General features: G+C 49.6%; 1 protein-coding gene across 5 annotated transcripts in view; it reads left to right on the top strand.

Moving 5' to 3' along the window:
• ACSF3 (acyl-CoA synthetase family member 3) overlaps nucleotides 1-22,470 on the top strand; it is a 67,872-nt gene that overhangs the window by 14,489 nt on the left and 30,913 nt on the right. For all 5 annotated transcript variants that reach the window (XM_069868378.1, XM_069868374.1, XM_069868375.1 and 2 more), the window contains exons 4-7: nucleotides 1,753-1,907; nucleotides 2,396-2,541; nucleotides 7,924-8,036; nucleotides 22,069-22,195. In XM_069868378.1, the coding sequence (XP_069724479.1) occupies nucleotides 1,753-1,907; nucleotides 2,396-2,541; nucleotides 7,924-8,036; nucleotides 22,069-22,195 (541 nt within the window). The remainder of the gene's footprint in view (nucleotides 1-1,752; nucleotides 1,908-2,395; nucleotides 2,542-7,923; nucleotides 8,037-22,068; nucleotides 22,196-22,470) is intronic.

Genomic DNA, 22,470 nt, shown 5'->3' with positions numbered 1-22,470 from the left:
TCTCCACGCTGCGTTGGTGACACACAGCTAAGGCCATGTTTCTCCAACACAGAGTGCTCTCCAGGCATGTCACACACGGGTCTGAGCAAGTCATGTTCCTCCTCTGCTTTCCCTGATGCGGAGGGGGTCTCGCAGCGCTCATGTCTCAGCTCCCAAGGGGTCCAGGGGTCTTTCCACCTTGTCCATTTGACTCACCCCACTGAGGACCATCTCTGGACAGGGAGGCACCATGAATTCTCTTCTGTTTTGGTAGGATGGTGCCTTTGTTGGATGTGTTCTGCTCTATTAAGAATAACAACATGGTGGCAGCAGGTTTTTTTTAGGAGCTGATTGTTCTGAAGCAGTGGAGTGAGAGACGCAGGGGAAGGCGGCACCAGCGCAGCGAAGTAGAAAGTAATGAAATGGAACCCGAGCAAGCAGGATGGAGGAGAAAGGGGCAGAGTGACAGCATGAAGGAGAATCACTTGTTCACCTTCAATCAATTCCTGCTTTTTCTCGCCATCGCACGCGCCTGTGTGCAGCTGAGCGTGCGCATGCTGGGAGGGGAGAGGCAGCATGCGTTGTCAGGAGCTGTTAGGAAATACATTTGTCAACAATGGGTCAGGGACTGGAGCGAAAAGAAAGAAGTGGCCGTGGTCTTTTATTTATTGATAGCTTTGGATCATTCCTGTCTTGGGAAGAGCTTACCTTGGGGGAAGAGTGGCAAGGTGTGGGAAGAATGGGCCCAGTTGCTGTATTTATGGCTCCTACCCATTGCTAACTGCTCACAAGTGGGGCTGCTCAGCCAAGGTAGTAACTAGTCTTCATCTTCCCCAACAGAACTGACTCCTAGAATTTACACCTCTTTGTAGTTCCCATGGGTTAGCGGGTGTTGCAGTGAAAGAACATTGTCCCTGCATGGACCATTCCTCTTGGGAAGAGATCACCCTCTTGACTGCAGCTGGTTTACCTGCCATAGCTAATCTGAGCTCACTGGGGCATGTGTCTCTCTGCCAGCTCACCAGAAGACAACCATTCCCATTGCAGTGGAGTCTCACTTTCAGTTCATGTGCTTGATATCTTTCTTCCCAGCCCTGTCATCCATCTTAAAAGCATTTCTCCCTCAAAGGTTCAGGTCTGTGGGCTTATACCTGTGTATTATGTTCTTTGGATGTGACTTAGTGTCTTTCCAAAGCAGAGCCCCCATACTTTGAAAAGCTGGTGGCTTTGTGAAGCCTCTGAAGAGCTGTATGTAATAAGGGAATTAACTGATTCTGCTGCAAGCTTATGTCTTCAGGAGCAATCTCTTGGCTATGGCGTGCTGGTACTAAACAATGCCATTTCCGTCATGTTGTGCTGATAGAGAGTGAAAGCAACTGGGTGATCCACTGGTGGGATGAGAGTTGAATGTTATAATAAGGGGCATGATGAGGACTGGGAGCTGTTGTTCTGGATGTGGATGAGGAGCATGCAACAGACTTCCAGTTGTTTGTGCTTTCCAAAAGCCTTAGATGGCAGATGTTCAAGTTGTTAATGGCCAGCCCAGGTGGCTTTACTTTGGACAAGCCTGTTGCACTCCTGCACCTCAGTTTCCCTTTGCATCACACCAAGGAGTAGTGGTGAGGCCCACTGCCCTGTGAAGTGTTTGCAGAGCCCTCGCCTGTCAACCCCTTCAAAGGTGCTGAGGAGTTAGCGTGACAGCACTGGCAATCACTTCCCTCTACACTTTATATTAAGGTGTATTTTAAATGTGTGTGTTCCCTTCCTTTCTAGGTTTGGAAGAAGCTCCTAAGCTCACAAGCTCCCCGCATCAGTGTCTTTATGGCAGTGCCCACTATTTATGCCAAGCTGATAGAGTATTATGACAATCATTTCTTTCAACCACAAGTCCAGGATTTCGTGCGTGCCTTTTGCCAACAGAACATCAGGTAGGTGAGTGGTTTCCCTCTGGGCAGAGGCTCCTGGTGGCTGGCTGTCTCCATAGTGGATCTGCCAAGTTCCCTTTTCAGCATCACCTCTTTGCAGTGCTAATCACTGTGCTTTAGTGTCTCTTTGTCAAGAACCAGGGTGACTTTATTTAATTATGAGCCACTCTTGCACAGTAAAGCTGGAAGGGGTCTACATGCTCGTTACAGGTGTCACCCTACATATACAAAACTCAGGACTTCATCCTGCAACCCAGGTTTGTACTGCAGCATCTCTCTTAGAAGGCCATCCTATCTTAACTTAAAACCCATATCAGACAGAGAATCTTCTATCTGTGAGAAACATCCTTGGTCACACTTAAAAGGCTTTTGGGGCTTCTGTCTTAAGGTTTTATGTAGGAGCAGGCTTTATGCAACCCCATGTTAGACTGCAGATTCCCTGGAGCAAAGGTGATCTTGGATGCTTTCTTATATGGTGTTTCCTTGTGCAGGTTAATGGTTTCAGGCTCAGCAGCCCTGCCTGTGCCTGTCCTGGAGAAGTGGAAGAGCATCACTGGGCACACGTTGCTGGAGAGGTATGGGATGACTGAGATTGGGATGGCGCTTTCTAACCCTTTTCATGGAATCCGTGTCCCAGGTAGGAGTCTCTAGAGGGTGCACACTCTTTGGAGGCGTTTGGCTGTGAAGTGCTCTTGGGTTTTCTCGTCACAGAGAATGTTCACCTAGTCACCATTTGTTGTGCTTGAGGAGCAGGCTATGGTAGGAAGAATGAAGCTGGGAGAAGTGGCATTGGGAAGCCAAGAGGGGGCATGGCTTTGTGGGAAGTGGGTGGTGGGTTTCTCTAGGATCATGAGCCATGGTGGATGTGCAGAGCTGTGTGTGCAGAGCTCGCAGTGGTGTATGCTGACCTGACCAATCAGTCTGCTTTTGTCCAGAAGGCAGAGTCCATAGCAATGCTTTATTATGTCCAAAGCATATCAATACTTTATTCTGTCTAGACTCCATATCAATGCTTTATTATGTCCAAGTTCAAGGGTGGTGATGGGACTGCATCTTCAGCTCCTGCTCTGTGAAGTTGTATTCATGTGTGGCATTGACACAGGATTCTCCTCCACACAGCAGTTCATGTCCAACTGATCGGTACTGAACATTTAAAATAGGATGTCTGCGCACTCTTATTTTAGTGCAAGTTTCTTGACTCCTCAGGAATTAGAAATTATCACACCTCGTCGTACGCTCTGGTTCTGTTCTCTCCTTGTCTTCCCTCACTTCTCTTAGCTACACTTTGTGACTCCTCTCAATATCTGTAGTTTATGTAACCTAGAAATAAATTGATCTGAAACATTAAAAATATAAAATGCCCCCATCCTCCCTTTGGTTAAAAACGTGGCCATCTGTCTGCTGAGCAACCCAGCCCACCACTATGCCACCTTCTCCTCCCCACATGCTGTCTGTGCATGCATGGCACCATATGCATCATCTTGGTCTCCAATGTCTTTGGGGACTGGAGTCCGGGTGTTGTGGCACCCCACAGCATCCGAGTCCCAACTCAGTGCCCCTGCGGGGATCGCACAGGGAGAGGAGAAGCCACCGCTCCCCAACACTGGTTCCTCAACAGGAGAACAGCTCAGGGGCAGCACGAAATACAAAGTCTAGTTTACTTTTGCAGAGTAGCTGTTTTTCTCCCACCCCACCTCAGCCAGTCTTCCCTTCCTCTGGAACCCCTAACCCTGCAGGCAGGAGAGGGAAGCAGGCAGGGAAACGAGATTCCCACCCACATGAGCTCTAGCTGTCCATGACCCCCACGCTGCAGGTTGATGGTGCAGTTTGAATGGCCCTGTGGCCTAGTTATATTTGCTTTTCATTAGTCTTCGGGAAAGGGAAGAGTGGGGGTGCTAGAATTTTCCCAGGAGACAAAAGGAGAAAGGATGTAAGACTGAAAATAACACGAGCAAGACAGATGTTGGCACCTGGAAGGACAGCTCCTACTCTAGAGCTGGGTGGCTGTGCTCCTCAACAGAGCCAGGGCAGGGTCCCAGGGGTCTGCAGGGGTGCTGGGAATAAATCCTCCCTTGCAGCTACAAGCAGAGGGGCTGGTGATCAAGTCTGACTGGTCATCACTCCAGCCACTGTCCAGGGGCTTGCTGCAGCCCCAAGAGGGGAAAGAAGCATCTCACAAAGGTGTGGATGAGCCAGAGAACTTACAGAAAGAAGGCTATAATTAAATAGGCTTGGTTAATTTATTTCAGGAAGCGTCATTTGAGAAGCAGGTGAATGAAGTCGAGGCATAATCTACTGAAGCTGTGAAAAAGCTTTTGATATAGCATCCCACTAGAGGCTGGGATGTAAGGTCACCAGGTACCCCAGAGCATCCGTTGCGAGAGGATCAACTAGGAAATGCAGTGGTGGGCTGGGAACAGAGGCTGAGCAGGAAGAGCGGTGAAGTATCCAGAGAAAAGACCTCAGATGACACTGGTGTTTCAAGAACAGATGCTAGGCAGTAGTGACCACAGACCTGGGTGCTAGCCAAAGGAATAATTAACTGTATTTTGCAAAAGGAGTGCTGCAAGCGTGTCACTTCACCTTGTTGGGTGAGTCTGGGGATCCTCATACTTGCCAGGGGATTTCTCTTGGAGCAGGAGCAGCACATGTCTTTCACTGTTGCTTCATGAGCTCCTGTCTTTGAGGAGAAGTTTGGGGGCTTCCCTCACCTGCTTCCACCTGCTTGGTGTGGCTTGGGAAGAACTGAGTCTGTGTCACCACCGGTGTCTCTGTCAGTGTGGCACCGCTTTCCACCCACAGCATGGGTCTGAAGGGGCAGGGACAAGGGGGGCTCTAATTTTCCAAAGAAGAAAAGATGAAAGATTTGAAAGATAAATGTTTGCTTGTATATGGTTAAAACCCTGCTTAAAATGCCTCTGTTTTCACCAGCTCTCATTCTAATCCCCCTGGTGCTGTTACTGTGAAGGGAGATGAATAATTCATGGACAGAGAATGCCTCACTGGGCCTAATCACCACTTTAATTGGAGGTTTAGATCAGAGGCGGCTAATAGCTCCTACAGCGGGGACTCCATGTATTGTTGACAGTGAGATCGTTGAGTGCCTTATCGTTGGCCTGTTTCAATTCTCCCAGGATACCACCGCGCATAACAGCATCGAGGTCCCCAGATACCGAAGGACACAGACCGCAGGGCCAATTAAATTTATCTGGGAAGAGCTGACAACTTTTTTAAACAGAGGAGAACCGGTGAAAGAATAATAGTGTCACTCCTTCCTGATCGCAGCCTGGCTGATGCCGGCTGAGCTGACACCACGGGCATGTTGCCAGCATTTCTTAACATTCAAGGACCTGCAAATTGGAGAGAACAGGGAGGGAGCAAGAGAGGAAGGAGCAGGGATTTCTCCTCAGTTTCTGCTTGGGATTATGGCTGCGGACAAAAGGAAGCCAGGGCTGATTGTCAACCCCCTTCTGACCAGCCCCAGTTGAGGTTTCGGGGTGATCAGGACCTCCAGTGCTGTGCCTTTGGGAACGGGCTCAGCCTTCTGCTTGGAGCCTGCATGGTGTTTATTTTGATATGGCAGGTGGACTTGAGAAACCCTGGTCATTGTTTTTGCACAAATTTTATTAATACTGTCAGGTTCTTGTAGCTCTAATCAATGTTACGAGCATTTTCAGCTTTTATTGATTTCCAAGTTTGTCATTTTTTCTAGGTACCAGAAAGCCTTTTCCAAACTGAATATAAGGAAACAGCTCCCTACAGGGGACTCATTTTACATGTTGGTTTTACTTTAGCCACGTTGGAAGTAATTTGTAATGGTGATCTGAAACACTGTATGGAAACACGTTGCCTTCTCTGTGTCTTCAGATTTGTTTGACAGCAGCGAGCTGATCTTTGGTGTTTCATTCTCAAAGACTGAGACTAGAAGTGGGCGCTAACCGTGTAGTTCTCCTGCCCATGAATCAATCTGTTGTATTTCTGCAATGAGGCCAGTAGCTTACATACAGGGAAGAAACATCATCTAGGAAGGCATCCATCTGACCTGGATTTGAAGGCTTCCAGAGCTGGCAAATGTGTGAAAGCCTATAGCAGTTCATTGCCCTGATTACTGCTCCCTCCATGAGCTTTGCAAGACTGACTTTGCAGTGCCTGCCCACCATCCCTTGGCATGTCTTTCAGGAAGGTTGGAGTCTGGTAGCACAAAGCATTTTTCATAATGGAGAAAATGTTCTCATGTAAGTCTGGAAGGTTCAGATGGCTTCAGCAAGCTCAGCGTGCAAACAATTAGTGTGTTTTCCATGACTTATAACTTGCTTTTTGAGTTCTCCTGGAGCCTACCTTGGCAGGTACCAGACTGTTTAAAGTACATAAATGCCTCTACATGGCACCTCAGGGCACTTCTTCTGGTAACTTGTCCTGGCACACGCTTCTCCATCCTTACACTGCTGCTGTCCTCTGTCTCCGACTTCTGGCAGTGTCTGTCTGTGAGATGAGAGCAGCCCAAGCGATGCTTGTGGCAAGAGAAGAACCTTGCTGCATGTGTTGGCTGACCTGAATGCCGAAGGCAATTTCAAGCTGAACAGACACACATCCCGGAACTGCCACGTCGCTTGCTGTTTATTTCTTGCCAGATTTGCTAATTGTTCGGGTAGTTTCGCTGCAATAAAATCTCACTCCCTCATAGCCCATCTGCTCTTAGCTGATCCTGCAGGGATGCCATAAATCTGGGCTACGACGACATATCAATTTCCATGGCAACTGACCAATGTAGCGAACAAAATCATGATGTCATAGATTCCAGATCTCCAGGGCTTGAACAGGAGAATGAGACCAGGACAGGGAAAATGCCACTTGAACCCAAATGACAAGGAGAAGACAGCACAGGTCCTGCACACCCTGCTCTAAGGACTTTCCAGTGTCAGGCTGATCCTGCTGCCTGACCAGCAGAGATGGAAAGCCTCACCAACTGGAGATGCTCCACGGGAAAAAAAATAAAATCATATCTTAAAATAAAGAATAGACTTACCGGTTTAAGCCTTGACCTGTCCCATCTTCCTGAGCCGAAGGTTGCTCTGTGCTGACATCCCTCTGTACCCTGTGCAAGTTTACATGCCCACTGCTGCTCGCTCGCAGGGGATGAAAGTCACGGGCATCATCTTGCAATGAGAGCTGTCTCGTGCCGTTGAGATGCAGAGCAAAACCTGCTGAGCCAGCAGATGCCCATGACTCCTGGTAACTGCTGAGCCTGGGGCCCCCCATCAGACAGAGGTCACAGGAACAAAGCTGCCCTTTCTTCTCTGTTTTCAGATGCTCATCAAGAAGAACATGCGCTAAACCAAGGGGTGGGAATGCTGCAGGCTGCAGGTTGGGAAGCTCTGGGTCACAGGACCAACTCAGAGCTTAACAGCAGTTGTTCATGACACAGTGTCAGATTCCCTGGCTTTGAAAATTGAAACCTGTGGAAGAACGGTGTGGTTTTGATCTCTCCTTTTCTCCTATGATGTTTTATGTACAGTGTATTGATGTCTCATAAACTGAGATAATCCCTTGCAATTCTAACACTTTTAAGCCTTTGCTTTCTCTGTCGGGTCCAGGCTATAGAGAAACAGCGAGCCCCTGTAGTAATCATTGTGCTCTTTCTTTTCACATCTTTTTGTAGGTTTCATGGTGCCTTTTTTTCCCTAAAGACAGCTTCAGTACTGAGCTACAAAGCTGTGCTGATGTCTTCAAAGACTGGGCAAGAGTGACTGTTCAGGGCTGGAGACACATTTATTTTCATAGGCATTTCCAACACTGCCTGCTCAGCAAACAATGATTGCACCACAGTGACATTTGCATGCAGACATACGATGTGATCGAAGCGTTTCTGAAGGGTAACCCCCTGCTAGGAAGTTCTTTAGTGCCAGCACAGTTGCAGATGCCATTGAGAGACAAGCAGCTGCTCTTTCACATCCTTGATTTTGTTATTCCCCTTTGATTTTGTTATTGTCCACTGTTTCAGTCTTGTTTTCCTTCGCAGGTTCTGTGGGAACCCCGCTTCCAGGGGTGGAAGTGTGCATTGCCACCGAGATCTTGAAAAACGGTGCTCGTTCCTACACCATCCATGCTCAGGGAGATGAACACAACACACAGGTAGTGCTCAGCCGTGTTCTCTGCTGCTTCATTTTGTCTTATGAGAAGTTCTTGCCTTCCTAGCCTTTTGAAACCTTGAGGATTGTTCTGCTTTTATTCCCAGGAACTCAGTGATGCTATTTAGAGGTTTTTCTGTCTTGTATTCATTTATGGCTTTTAATATAGCCATGGCACCTTATGGACCATACAAATGTTGTCCTTGCTGCAGATAAGAACAACATCTAAGAAAGAACACTCCCCTGCATGAGGGTGGGAGGTGAAAGCTGTGGTATAAGGGCTATGACATAAGAAGGTGATGTTGTGTCTGCTTAGGCTTTGATGGCCCAGGTGGGATGATGGGTTAAACAGTGCCTGGCCTTTGAAAGCCAGGATAAAAAATGAAGGTCTGCTTCAGAAGGGAAGAACAAGGCATAGAAGGGAATTCAAACGGACCCTACTGTGGTCTAAAGAGTCACTGAATAGTGTGAAGGAGAGGATGAGTGCTGGAAAATCTAGAAATAGTGTCTGTATTTATTTCACTGGGTTTGATCAGGGTTTTAGCAGTGAGAACTGGAAGGGCCTGACTGGTGGCCTTAGGGGGGCATTGCATTCATTTTGAAAGTGCAGAGAAAAATCTGTCAGGTTTCCATGATAGTCCAGCTCTGTGCCGAGCTCCCACTGCTAAGTGATATGTGCAGCAGTTCTGGTGTCTCAGAAGTTGGATACATTTGATGGTAAAGCACTTCATAGAATCGTAGATTGGTTTAGGTTAGAAGGCACCTCAAACCCATCCAATTCCAGCCCCCTGCCATGGGCAGGGACACCTCCCAGTGGACCAGGCTGCTGAAAGCTCCATCCAACCTGGCCTTGAACACCTCCAGGAAGGGAACATCCACAGCTTCAGCTGAGCTCCTTTCTCCGTGAGCAGGTCCCTGTTGGGGTGCTCTGTGTGCCCCACTGCAGAAGTAGCCTGAGTGCAGGGTGTCCTGCTGCCTCAGCCCCTTTCTCTCCCCACAGAAACAGCCAACCAGGGTCTGTATTCCTGCCACATCTCCTTTACACCCTCATTGTGGGTTCAGGTCACGTTGCCTCCGTCAGATCAGTAGCCAGGTGATGTGCAGGCTTAGCTGAGTAGATGGATGCTGCATGTGCGAGAGAAATTACACCAGCCGTTGTGTGATGTGTGGGAGGGAGACAGGCAGGCATGAGATCCAACCTGAAATACATGGCTTCACTTGTCCCTCTGGGGAAATATCTTCTCATCTAGCCACGTACATGCCAAGAGTTTGAAGAGCCTTCCGTCTGTGGCAGGATATGCTCAGAGACGCTGCTAGTGTAAGTACTGGTGAAAAGCTCAAGAAAGCCCTTTTTTTAACTCCACATTATCTGGGCTGGCAGCTAGAGGAGCAGTGGGACCACGGGCAGCCCCACATGTGGATTGTGGTCAGGCTGCAGCAGGCTGTGTTCTATGTTCTGGTGCTATAACGAGGCTTGGGATCCCACCTTGGATGCACAAAATGAACCTGGGGAGAGCTGAGAGGGACAACTCTGGTCAGGGTTTGTGGCTTTTACTAAAGAGAAAAGGTTTGCTGCTCTTTACTCAGTGTCAGTGCTGTGGTGTGGCTGAGCAGTGGGCAAAGCAGGACACCTGGAGCAGCCATTCTGATGCAGCACTGGACATGTAGGAAGCTGCATCCTGTTTTTATCACTTCACTGGATGTTGTTTTGTAGTTTTAGTACTGATGACTGAGTTTCTGCCAGGCTCTCACATGGATTTTTTTGATGTTCTGGTGAATTCTCAAGATGTCAGCTGAGGAGGGTCTTCTGGGGGGTGGTAGACTTTGCCTCTGGGCTTTGGTTGGCAGGTTGATCCTTCTCTCAAGGGCTGCCCCCGTCTTACCCACCTTGCCCCTTGTCTCAGCTTAACTGGGAGTTTCTTCAAGCTGAAGGGAGAGAAATGGTCCCACCTGCTTCAGGCGACCCTAGGAGGCAGCGACTGGCGAGGCTGCCTGCAGGACATCCACACCATTTCCAGGAGCAGAGTGGAGCTGGCTATCTCTCTCTCTGGGACTGTCAGAAGGGCCATGGCAAGGTGGGAAAAACAGTCACCGCTCTCAGCATGTCTTGGCACAGACGGACACATGGAGATGCCAGAAATTTGGGGTTTTTTTGGTGGCCTGGGTATGGAGAGTGCCTTTCCATTGAGTGGCTCTGCTGGCAGGCAGGTGGCAGCCGTGGTGGCACACCTCTTCTCTCAATGACAGTGTAATTTAACTGCTTCACACCTGCGGTAGCAGGCAGAAAGCCTTACCTGCTGCCGGTTCCTGCCCTGAGCTGCTGCTGCTGGCACGCTGTGTGCATCATGCTTGGTTATTAATATATGTCAGAAGAGAATACATCAGCAGAATTTCTTCAAAACAATGAGGATCTGACAGTCCTAGTACTCATCACGCTCCACTGGTCAAAGGGAAGGCTTGGCTTTGTTTAAAATGATCTTTTCCATGGTGGAGGGTCTGTCGCCAGGATGAAAAGACCTGGTTGGTGTCACCTACCTGCCTGTGATACCAGACAACCCTGATGTGGCCTTTTCCTTGCCTCTTATGTGGAAGGATAAACAAATACTTCCTCACCTTCCTCGCAGGAAGGTTCTGAGGCTTACAGTGTGTTGGTTGAGGGCTGGGAGGTCTGGGGTTTGGACCTGGCAAAGGCAGAGAGGTCCCGGTGGCAGGAGGACAGTGCTGGTGGGGCTGGTGGCAGGAGGCAGGCAGCCCTGCCCGGGTTTGATGCGAACACCCGCAGCCCCATCCCTGCTCTGGGCATTTCTCCCTGGTTTGTCATTGACACTATGAAAAATTACCTGATGTCCTGTAAAGGATTGCTGGAAATAAACACCTCCTGGGAGCTGGGCCGGCACAGGGACCGCCTGCCGTCTGCTTCAGTTCTGTGACTTTCAGGGCAGGGACCTCTTGCCGTACACGAAAAGTGCGGTGCACATCTGTGCTGCTGCACAGATAATAATGAAACTGCCAAGCTGGAGCTGATTCTGGCTGGGATGGGGACATGGGGCTGCGCTAGGGGGTGGCTGTGCTGGGGGGCAGCCGTGCCCAGCAGCACGGAAGACTGAGGGTGAGGATGGTGCAGCAGATCTGGTGGGATGCTGAGCACCCTGGTAGGAGTTGGGCTCCAAGCTGTCTCTTCTCACCAGCCTCTCAGCTCCTGCGAGCCCGTGATCTTTGTGGCGGGGGTTAGGCGCATTGTCAGGGCAATCTGTGAGGCGTTCACACCTTGGCTCTGCTGTGCAGAAACCCTCCTGACTGCAAGCGGAAAGAGCGCCTGCCTTTGCCAAGGTAATTATTTGCTTAGCTGTACAGAGCCTCGCAAGGTCACCGCCTTCCCTGCTTGTGTTGGGCTGAGGTTTCTGCCTTCTGCTCCCTCTCAGCAACCGAAGACAACACACTTTCCCCAAGCTGCTAACACTGTCTCTCCCATCTAACACTGTCTCTCCCCTTAGATGCTGGGAGATCGCGCCATTTCCTTTCACGTTGTCACCCTTTGGACACGTTTGTGCATCCCGCTGCAGTGAGATGCAAACAGGAGCTCAGCAGCATCATGGCAGTGGCAGAGAGAGGCGTGTGGATGGCAGGAGCAGGGAGGTGGGGAGCCTTTCTGCTTTGCCATCCGGTAACTGCCTGAGCTTGCAGCAGGGGACTGCTGTAATTTGCAAAGCTGGTTTCTGGCACACCCTGAAGATCAATAATCTACTTAGCTGAAAGTTTGCTGTATCTCTGTTCTTCCCTTCATTTTCTCCTGTCCCTTGATTAGAGTGCTGGATTCTTTTCATGCACGTGCTCCAGGCCTCCAATATTCTTGCAGCTCTCCTGAGCCTTGTTCTCTATTGCATCCTGTTTGCTCAGGTTTTCTAGCTGACTCTTGTGCTGCTTCCTTTCTAATTGTTGCTGCACCGGGCTGTGAGCTGGTTTCCTGAGCTGTAATGGAGCCATGTGCAGTAGGGCTGTTGGCCATCCCCTGCCTTAAGCTGTGCCATCACTGCCAACACCACAACAAGGTGCTCCAGCCTGAAGAGATCCTTGGACTGCATGGTCCGTTCCCAGACAAGGATGCTGTGCAACCTGGTGTGGGGCAGCGTGGGCAGGAGTTGGCACTCCCATCAGTCACAGTGTCCCCACCTCCTTTGTGCGCAGGAGCGCGGTGATGCGGAATGTGATCCCCTGGAGAGATGCTGTCCTTCGAGTGCTCCGTGAAGTGCTCCTCCTCTGATACATCCCTGGGGAGCAAAGGTGTGGAAGTGGACGTTAGCTTTCCCTGCTATGAACTATCCGAGCTATTGCTCCTGTAGACGTTCACATCCAAAGCAGTTCCTAAATGTTTAACTTGCATTAAGCAGCTGCATATTGAGCTCATCTGATCCTATAGGATCAGGCTCTTTACCCAGAGAGCCTGGGCGTTGGTGTCGGGGAAGCTGTCAGGACTCCTCCTTGCTCATGACCCCGAATGCTTTTTCTCTCGGTCCTTTTTCCCCTTAATTTTTTGGCATTCTCCCAGAATGAGATTCCCAGGGATCTCATTCTCCCCATGGCTGGCTCCCATGCACAGGAAAGGGTTACAGCTCTCCAGCGCTGAACATTTCAGTTTGCTTTGTTCAGTGCGATGCATATTTCATATGCTTAGCTTCCCAGCTGGCAGAGGCCTGGAAACCCTGCGAGCTGTCGGGTATTGTCTCTCTCCTTCTTTATTTGTTTGTTTGTTGGTTGTTAGATTTTTTAGGTTGTCATTTTTGTTGGATTCTTTTTTTTCCCTTTTCCAAATTGCTCGCTCACAAGAAAGCCAAACCCCAGTCCCTGACAATAGGGGTCTATCAATAGATAAATGGTTTCACAGCTGTATCTAATGCAGTGCTCTAGCCAGGGCTTTTATGGTGAGTAATTTTCTCGTGATGAGGCTGCAAAGGGAGCTGTGCGGGACGTATGGGTTGCAGGAGCTGGCAGCAGGAGGATGCTGCAACCATGGGATTTTCTCCCCCCGCATTGGTCGTAATTATCTCATTGTTTATCCATATGCAAGCTGTCGTCCTGGATGGGAACCGGCACGGCTGTGGCCATCCCTCCCAAAAGCCACTAGCATCTCCTGGCCCCTCCTCCCCGTGCCCCCTGTGTCTCTGCCATCTGCTAGCAGCTTGCTGCTGGTTGCCAGCACCTCCGCAGAGCTGCGGGCGCAGGGGGCAGCTGGCACCATCACCCTTTGTTAAGGCCAGAGATCTTGGCCATTGATGCCCCTGTGGAGGGGACCAGGAATGGCTCCACCTCACTCATGTTCATCCCAGATCTGCAGAGAGCCAGTGGTGAGGTGCTCAGTCACCACTGAGCTACCAGAAGGCTGTCTTGGAGGCTTCCTCCAAGGTCCAGGCACCCTCATGGCTGCTGCCCTTGAGTGGGATGAGTGCCCTGGATTTAGATGCTTAGCATCTCTCTGGGCCAGCTTGCCCTTGGAAGTGCAGTTGCACAGGTACCTCTTGTGTGGTTGTCTTCTCTGTCTCATCCATCCAGGCATTTTGAAATAGCTGATGTGAATGTACCTGGCTCTTCTCCTGTGTTTAACTCCCAAGGCTAAAGATAGACATGTGCCTGCCATGACCGGCATTCCTGAAAATGGACAGGTATGGACATGCTGGTGGGGATGTGACCAGCTGGCCCAAGGAGCCCTTTCTCTGGTTGTCCCAGGCAGCCACCCTGGTTTGTTCCTCTCCTGTCTTGATCAACTGTCAGTTTAAATCAGTTTGTTCTTTGTTCTCAGTGCTCCTGTGCTTCCAGAACATCTCTCCTCCCAAGACTACAATTTTGCATTTGTTGTCTTGTCCCTACTGCTTCCTATCCTCTTGTACTGCAACCTCCTGCAGGTCTCATGACAATGAACCTTACCTCCAGCATCCCAGTTCCATCTCCCATCAGCACCTCACTGCTGTAGGTGCAGGTCGTGCTGTATGGTGCTGAAGCCTTGTAGGATGCCTTCATCAGGAGAGCAAGTTGTTGATTCAGGGTCAAACTGTTAGTTGGGACTTGGGGCGAAATTCAAGTAGAGCTTCCAAGAGCTGAAGTCTGGCTTATGAGGCTATATGGCTACCATGGGGGCTCACAGGATGCTTTGGCCTTCATGGGATACTCTGGGCTTTGTCTCCTCTGCCTGGGTCTTTGCCCACCTCACAAATCCTGCCCTGAGTCCCATGATCTCTCCCACCTCTTGGTGGGGAATATGTTGTTGAAGGCAGCCTGGATTCGATCTGCTGCTTTCCTTCTATCTGGAACATGAATCCTCAGGCTTTTTGGCATGATCCGCCTTTGGTAAACTCACACTGCTTTTTTTCCTATTTTCCATTTGTCTCTGCTTCTTCCAAAACTCCTTCCAAAGCCCTTGCAGTGCTGGACACCACCGTTGTGTATATTCTAGTTATGATTTCTGTTTCACCATGTTCCTCTCCTCAGCATCCTCTTTTGTGTCCTGCCCAAGTAATTCAAGTTCCTTCACTTTCTTGCCCAGGCTGCTTTCGTTACTGTATAAATGTATAAACATTTTACCTGCTTCTCATTGATCACATCCAGTTCTTGTGTCGACTTGGTCAGTGATTACATTCTCATATGTATTTGTATCTCCTTCTTCCTTTTTCTCTGTCCTCTTTTTATTTTTGGCCATAGCTATATTTTATTTCTTCCTGGTAGTAAAAGTGAAATCAGAGATTATGTTAGCATCATGTCTCCTTGTTTCTCAGCTGAAAACTTTTGCTATCACGGAAGCAGCCTTGATCTCAGAAGACTGTTTCCTTGCACATTCATATTGAATCCATCTGTCACGAAGAACCCTCTTTCCATGAGTGTTACCTTTGCGCTAACCTTTGCCATAGCACCCTCAAAATCTCTATTTCTTTATGATTGTTTTATGCTTTCATTCCCCCTTATAGGGGAAGGAAGTCTTGGGATGTGTGTCCTTGGTCCCCTTCATCAGGATGACAGTCTTGGTTCTCCTAACATGAGGGGAGGATTCCTCTCTGGTCCCACATGGTTTAGCATGAGGAAGCAATTAGAGGTTCTTGAGCTGTAGTCACAGCACATCACAGCCTCCCTGACCTCGACTTTTAAGTGAAGCTAGTGAAAAACAAACAGAAGGTGAGCCATTAATTGAACCCTTGTCTGGTGCTCTGCCTGTCCCCGAGCACAAAATCGGAGCGGGTGTTGTGAGGGCATGTCAGGAACCTTTCTGTAATGAAGAGAGCTCAGGGAGTGAGAAGATGTGCTGACATCTCGCCTCGTTTATTATCTTCTGAAGCCTGCAAGCAAGAGGGATGAGAAAAGCAGCGTGGAGAGCTGTTGACATTTCTGGAATAGTGTTGCACGTCTAATTTATGGTGTTAATATAGATCAAGAAGTTTTGGATCTACGGAACCACTGCAAGGAGGACTGACCTTTCCCAAACTTGGGTTATTTTCTGTGGCTCTTTTGGGATCATCTGGAGTTAATCAGTCTGGTAACTTTTAAAAATCAGCATTGCCTAAAAATATATACAGGCGCTTTTGTTTCCAGTGAAGCAACATTTGCTGTAAGTAGAGGGTTGCGTTTTCTGAAAATAAGTTTCGGTGTTCAGCTCCACTGTGCACCAGCCTTGCTTTTAAATTTATAACCCTCCAAAATGAAAAGTAAATTGATTGTGTTATTCCCAGCCCTTTTATAAAAGTTAGCATTGCAAAACCAGATGTGAAATGTGGCCTCGTAGATTACAGTCTGGGCTTGGGGTTTTTTGGTTGTTTTGATTTTTTTTTCCTTTCTCTGCACTGTGTCCCCAAGGAGCAGAAATCTGCCTTTTTCCAGCAGAAGGAAAATTGTTCTGTGTCTAAATTGCCTCCTGCTTGCCTTCTGCAGGATGCTGCAGGACACAGAGCTCAGAGGAACGATAATGCTTTTACAAAACCATGCAACTTAGCAGGGAATTTTTAATTATGAATGTGCATGAGAGTTCAGGTTGCCTGGGAATTTGGTAATGCTCTAGCAAGCCTCACACCTCTAGGACATCCATTCAAACATGGCCCAGGGAGGCAATGATTAAAAGGCACTGTCAAGTGGATTATTGGTCTCCAGCTTCCTTTTAGGAGACAGGTGAGCATGGCCTCATTTCCCTTGTCACCCACCACACCAGTCCTGGATGTTGCATGATCCCCAGATTTGGAAAAGCAGAGTCTGGGCAAAGCCTGGAGCTCCTCTGCTCTCTCCGGGTCACTGGGGGCTGAGCTGTTGGATGCTGCATTGTGGTGAGGGTTTGCTGTGTCACAGCACTCTGCTGGCCACCAGAATCTTGAAGAGATAGGATTGGTGTCATGAAGAGCAGGGAGTGTGTCTGGAAGTGCTCGTGGCAGGTTGGCCTCCGTAGCAGTGTAGTGTTGAGCATGGCAGGGCATCCATGCTCCCTGAGGTGTGGAGTGGGAGATGGGACCGTTCTTCAGGCTTCATTATATTATTTTCTGTGCTTTGGTAAGAAAAAAAAAAGCTGGAAAAAGTTACCATTCTGTGAGAACTGCTAGAAGGGCTCCATCACTTCCATAAACCTCACACATATGAATTATTGTCTTCTATTAGTCACTTAAAAGGCTACGTTGCTTAATTATTTTGATCACAGTAATCACTTATTTACAAGGTGGGGAAAAATGCCAAGCACTTCCAAGCTGAGCAGCACAGTAGTGCTGTGGCAGAGGAGGCAGGGCTGCAGAAGCATCTCCTTTCTCCCTATGAATGTAAATGCTTTTGCTTTTCATAGAATCATAAAATCACCAGGTTGGAAAAAACCCACTGGATCATCGAGTCCAACCATTCCTATCAATCACTAAACCATGTCCCTCAGCGCCTTGTCCACCCGTCCCTTAAACACCTCCAGGGAAGGTGACTCAACCACCTCCCTGAGCAGCTGGTCCAGTGCCCAATGACCCTTTCTGTGAAAATTTTTTTCCTAATGTCCAGCCTAAACCTCCACTGGTGGAGCTTGAGGCCATTCCCTCTCGTCCTGTCCCCTGTCACTTGGGAGAAGAGCCCAGCACCTTCCTCTCCACAATCTCCTTTCAGGTAGTTGTAGAGAGCAATGAGGTCTTCCCTCAGCCTCCTCTTCTCTAGGCTGCATCTTCCTTGGTTGCATCAGTGATGGTGCCCAGCCCACGTGAGCCCTGGGCTGTTCTCTCCTTCTCTGGTTGCAGTGGTGGTGAAGGAACTTGGTCTGCCCAGAGCCTAGGGTGTTGGGAGCTGCAGAAGTGGGGTTGGCTGTGGGGAACTGGTTCTTTATGGAGCGAGGACTGCAGAGGATTTGGAAAGTGGGCTGTGGCTGGGTAGGGTGGTGGGACAGGGAGTGGGGACCTCAAGATATAAGCTTAAGTAGGGAAGAGTTAAAGGAAAATGATACGAGATCTGTAAGGCCAAGAAGACCCTCCCTTGCACTGCCCCCTTCCTTGCTCCACTCCACCCCATCCAGGCAAACGGCGCTTCTGCAAGGGCACTGCCTTGTGCTTCTGTGGTGCAAGAGTTGTGAGGTCCCCTTAAAGTCCCACCTGAGAGAAGATGCTCAGATCTGCTACCTTTGGTATTCACCCGGGAAAGAGGTTCAGATTGTTATTTTCTGGGGGGCAGCGGGAAGGAGAGGTCTGGTAGAAATGAAGTGTGTCCCACCAAAACATACTCTCAGTGTTCTGCTGCTGTTTGCAACCTGAAGAAGGGTTTTGTTTGTCTTTTTTGCCCCCTAAAAGCTTGTCCGCCGTCCTCCCAGTTCTGTCAGCCCAAGAAGTTATTACCTTGCCATATGAGCCTCACCTTCCAGCTTTCCCTCTGTGTCTTCCACATGTTTCTGCTTAGGAATCCACAGTGCTTCCTCCGCTTCCCAGCGAAAGACACGCCACTCTGAGCTTGCCTCCATAAAAGCCCCTAATTCCATTAAAGTCCATTACAAGCTCCTCTCCCGCAGTTCCCGGAGGAGCACGGGGCAGTGTGTATCAGAGACCGCAAGAAAACAAATGGCCACTTTGAACAAATCCCAGGGCCGCTTGCCAAGCAGGGATTCCCAGCTATTTACAAACCGCCCTCGCTTCCTCCTAATAAAGAGGTAAAACGGAAGCAGGGAAAATATACATTTTATAATCACCCCGATTTAGTCCTTCAAAGGATTTATTACAACCTTTTATTTTCATGCGTGGAAAATGTAATCTTATCTAGGATGCCGGCTGGCCCAGCTCAACTCACCGAATCAGTTTTACGGCAGAAAGCTATCAAGCAGCAACCTTCAGGGCCACGCTGTGCCTGGGTGTTAAAGTTGCTCAAATGCGTTAAAGCAGTTGAAACGTGCATTAAAATATGGCACTGGGAGAGGAGGGTATCTGTGCAATTAGCAATCTGGTGCTTTCAGCAGCCGCTTGCAATGTTGATCCAGTGTATCAACAACGGGGACCGCTGAGATTTGATGGGGAAAGGAAACAAACACAGCAGCCGTGCTGCTGCCACAAAACCCCCACTTTCAAAGCCAGCCAGCTTTGGGTATGTGGGATTTTAGCGGGGATCAGATGCAAGGGGTTGTAGGAGATAAATGCCTTGAACCTTGAATTTTAATTTGTGCTGTTTGCAAGCAGCAGAAGCTGCTCGCGCTCGGGTGGTTTGTGTCCCCTCTGCTACACTGGGGAGCAGTGCCAGTGACATTCGGAGTTCAGCAAGCAAAATCCTATTAAGATAACGTCACGGCCTTTCTGTTTTACTGTTTGCAAGCCAGCCATAACATCATTAAATTACACAACAGGGAGGTGCCTGCTGCCAAGGAGCCCTGCTCAAGATAAGATGTGGGTTGAGCCGCTGCCAAAATTTGAGTTGATATGACAAGAAATTTGGAGCTGGTTCAAGGCTTGATTCACACAAGACATTGCAGCACACAGGTAAACACGGTGTAGGATTGGTCCCTGGGGCCGTCCTGATCTGGGGCACAGAGCGGGTTGTGCAGGTGGGGCTGGCACTGCTGGCTGGCACCGTGTGACGCCTGTGCAGGGCAGGTCTCAGCTGTGTGGGATGAGAAAGAAGGCATTTGTAGTAGCCAAATTTACACCTGTTCTTGCATTCAGCATCAACATGGAGAAAACAAAATCTTTTGGGATCTGTAGATGAAGCTCAGACAGCTGTTCGCAGGTCTTGGCCACCCTTACCTCTGCCAGTCCCTCCCCAGCCCTTAAGGGAGAGTCAGAGGCAGCCTGATAGCCAAAGGCTCATGCTGGTAATTAAAATGTCTGTAGTCTGAGGGCAATTTCAACAGTCCATTATCTCTAGCTGAGATGGGGAAGATGGGATCCAGAGGAGCTTGCAAGGAGGTGAGCGGGATGGAGTTTCCTCTAGGAAGGAGAGGTGTCACTGGCAGGGTTGTAAGGGCTGGGTTACTCACTGGGCAAAACTGGAAGCATTGGAGGCACTGAGATGCTCAAGGAAGTTGGATGTATCATGCTGCCATGGCTGGACCAGCAGGAAAAGGAGTGAGAAGTAGCTACAGTGTAAAACTAAGCAGCCTCTCTGTGACAGCACTGAAACCCTGCTTAGCTCATTACCCTGCATCCCCACCTCATCCCTGCCATGCTCACCCATGGAGTCTGTGCCTCTTGCCCTTTTGCTGCTGCAGGTATCGAGGTTTGATCATGTGCTCCCCTGGACCCCAGGTTTCTCTGTGCTGTCTTGCTTTGTGGATAGTCTGCTCCTCAGGGTCCCTCTGTCACATCCCGTGGGGAGGACTCCTCCAGCACCATCTTCACCTTGCCAACTTGCAGCTAAAAGCCCATCATCAGCATTAAGGGCCTTTTTTTCCTGCAGCATCTTCCAGGTAGTGGAGGAGCCAGGGCTCTGGAACACACAGAGGCATTTAGGTGATTCTGCAGAAGCGCCTGAGCTGTGTGTGCAGAGAGCCCTGTATCACCCACCCTCCAAGACAGGACATCAGGAAGAAATGTCTTAAACCAAAAATTATGCCTTAAAAGCAGCTTTAAGCATTTCTCATTAGAGAAGCTTTCTTTCCATCAAAGGCTGCAGAGAGACACAAAGGCTGCCCTGCTCTGGGATTCTGCCTGGTGCTTCAGTTCTGCTACTAGTGCTTTCCCTCACGGCTGTGTTTCTGGCATTGCTGACTTTCAGGGTCCCAGATGTATCGCATCCGTGTTGCAGCAGCTCAAGTACAAAGTGACTCAGTGTTCCCATTACTGGGATATTCTCTGCAAAGGGACAGAGCAGTGTGTACAAGCACATCTCGCAGTGACCTTCTATCACAGTGGCTTTGCCCCTGCAAAGGACTTCAGGTTCACACAGTCCCAAGCGGTGCGACATTCATGCTTCTCTAGTGCCTCATCTCTTAGCCTGCCTGCATCTGCATTACAAAGCCATGTATATGCAGGGCAGATGAGATTCTATGCCATGTCAGGCAAGTCTGTGACCTTCCTGTGATTCCCCAGTTTCCATAACGGCAGGATATTTGTTTTGTTGCCATAGTTTGCAGGTTTGCAGGGTACCGAGTTGTCACTACAACCGTTGCCTTGCAGTGAGCCTGAAAGGAGCCACGTGTCCTGGAGAACAAATTAGATGGTGTTTCCTGCCACCTCCTCAGGAAAAAAAAAAAAAAGTGTTAGATTGACAGTTTTGGAAAGCAAAGTTTTACATCTATCAACAGAGCAGACAGCAGCATGGCACAGCCAAGGGGTTGCATCATCCCCTGCCTCCCCTGCCTCGTGACGGCTGCCCTCCTGGCTGCATCCTCAGGAGGCTGGTCCTCATCCCTGAGAACACTGCAAATCTAGTTCATCTGGAACAGGCTGCCCAGGGAGGTGGTTGAGTCACCTTCCTTGGAGGTGTTTAAGGGACGGGTGAACGAGGCGCTGAGGGACATGGTTTAGTGTTTGATAGGAATGGTTGGACTTGATGATCCAGTTGGTCTTTTCCAACCTGGTGATTCTATGATTCTATGATCTAGGGTGAGTGGTGATGGTGCCTTCAACATCAGACCAGGATTCGATCTTCCAGCTGCTGTGGGCCAGTGGTCCATGTTTCTTGTCCCTGGGGAGGACAAGACTTCGTTGCTGGCAGCCCAGTGATGGGTTGCTGCAAGTGCGGAGTGGTGCAGCTGGTGGCCAGTGTCCCCTAAAGCTGCTGTTTCCATGGCTGAGCCGTCCACTCACCCTTTCAGTTTGCTGCTGCCACTGCGAGAAACGCAGCGCTCAAAACAAGACATGGAGCTGTCAGGGCTGTGTGGGTCTTTCAGGATGCAGCCTATGTGACCTGCTTTCATCCATCCCTCAAGACCCTCTGCCACAAGGAAGGGCAGTCTCACCAAAAACAGATGGGAGATGGTCTCCCTGAGCAAGTGAGTGTCCTGATTGGGGTGCTTGGAGATTGCAAAGAACAACACACTGTCTGTGCTGATGCCTCCCCAGCATCCTGCTTCCATGACTGTGCTGAGGCTCAGAGGTCAGTGAGTGGAAATAGGGAGAGCGTTCCCGGATGGTTTTCTCGGGGAGAACGAGACCCTGGCAGAGGCTGTGAGGTGCTGCAGTGGAATCAGGGTGCAGAGAGCTGTTGTGAAGCTGGTCTGCATCAGATCATCCAGGGGTCAGAAATGACCATCCTTTCCCCAAAAATATTTCTCAACCAGCTGTGTGCATGCAAGACTTCTCCTCTCTCCTCTCCTTTGCTAGCTGCTGGAAGGTGTCTGGACTGGACTGCGGTTCCAGGATGGTGGTTCTTGTTTTAAATAACACAAATGTATATTTTCAGTGCTTTTGAATATTGAAGGCACTTACTTAAGCAAGCCCTTCAACTCAAGGAAAGAGGTTCTGCGGGTGAGCAGGCTGTAGTGGAGGTTGGTAAGAGCTGGGAGGGTACATGCTGTTGGTCGTGCTTGTCCCCCACCACCCTGCTTAGCAAGCTGTGGTGTTGGGGGACAGGTGACAGAGGGATGACTGTTCACTGCTGGTCCTCAGGGTGCATTCACTCTGTGCTTGTCCTAGGTGACACCAGGTCTCGAAGGGCAAGAAGGGGAGCTGCTCGTGAGGGGGCCCTCTGTCTTCCGCGAATACTGGAACAGACCCGGAGAAACAGAAGACGCGTTCACGCCTGATGGGTGGTTCAAAACAGGTACCGTGGTGGCTTCCCGTGGCATCTGACAGGGGACAGCAAGGGGAGAGGGAGCCTGGGTTCAGCTCCCGGGGTTCCCTGGGTGCTGAGGAGGGGGTTAGAGGTTGGAGGTGGCAGCTTGGCTGGGGATGCAGGCTAGACCTGCTGCTCAGGGATGTGGTTGGAGTCACCAACCCTGTAGGTATTTAAAAGACATGTAGACGTGGTGCTTAGGGACATGGTTTAGTGGCAGAGTTGGCAGTGCTGGGTTAATGATTGGACTCTGTGATATTAAA

This window comes from Phaenicophaeus curvirostris, chromosome 14, assembly GCF_032191515.1.
Source record: "Phaenicophaeus curvirostris isolate KB17595 chromosome 14, BPBGC_Pcur_1.0, whole genome shotgun sequence".
NCBI lineage: Eukaryota > Metazoa > Chordata > Aves > Cuculiformes > Cuculidae > Phaenicophaeus > Phaenicophaeus curvirostris.
This window is presented reverse-complemented; position numbering and strand designations above follow the sequence as displayed.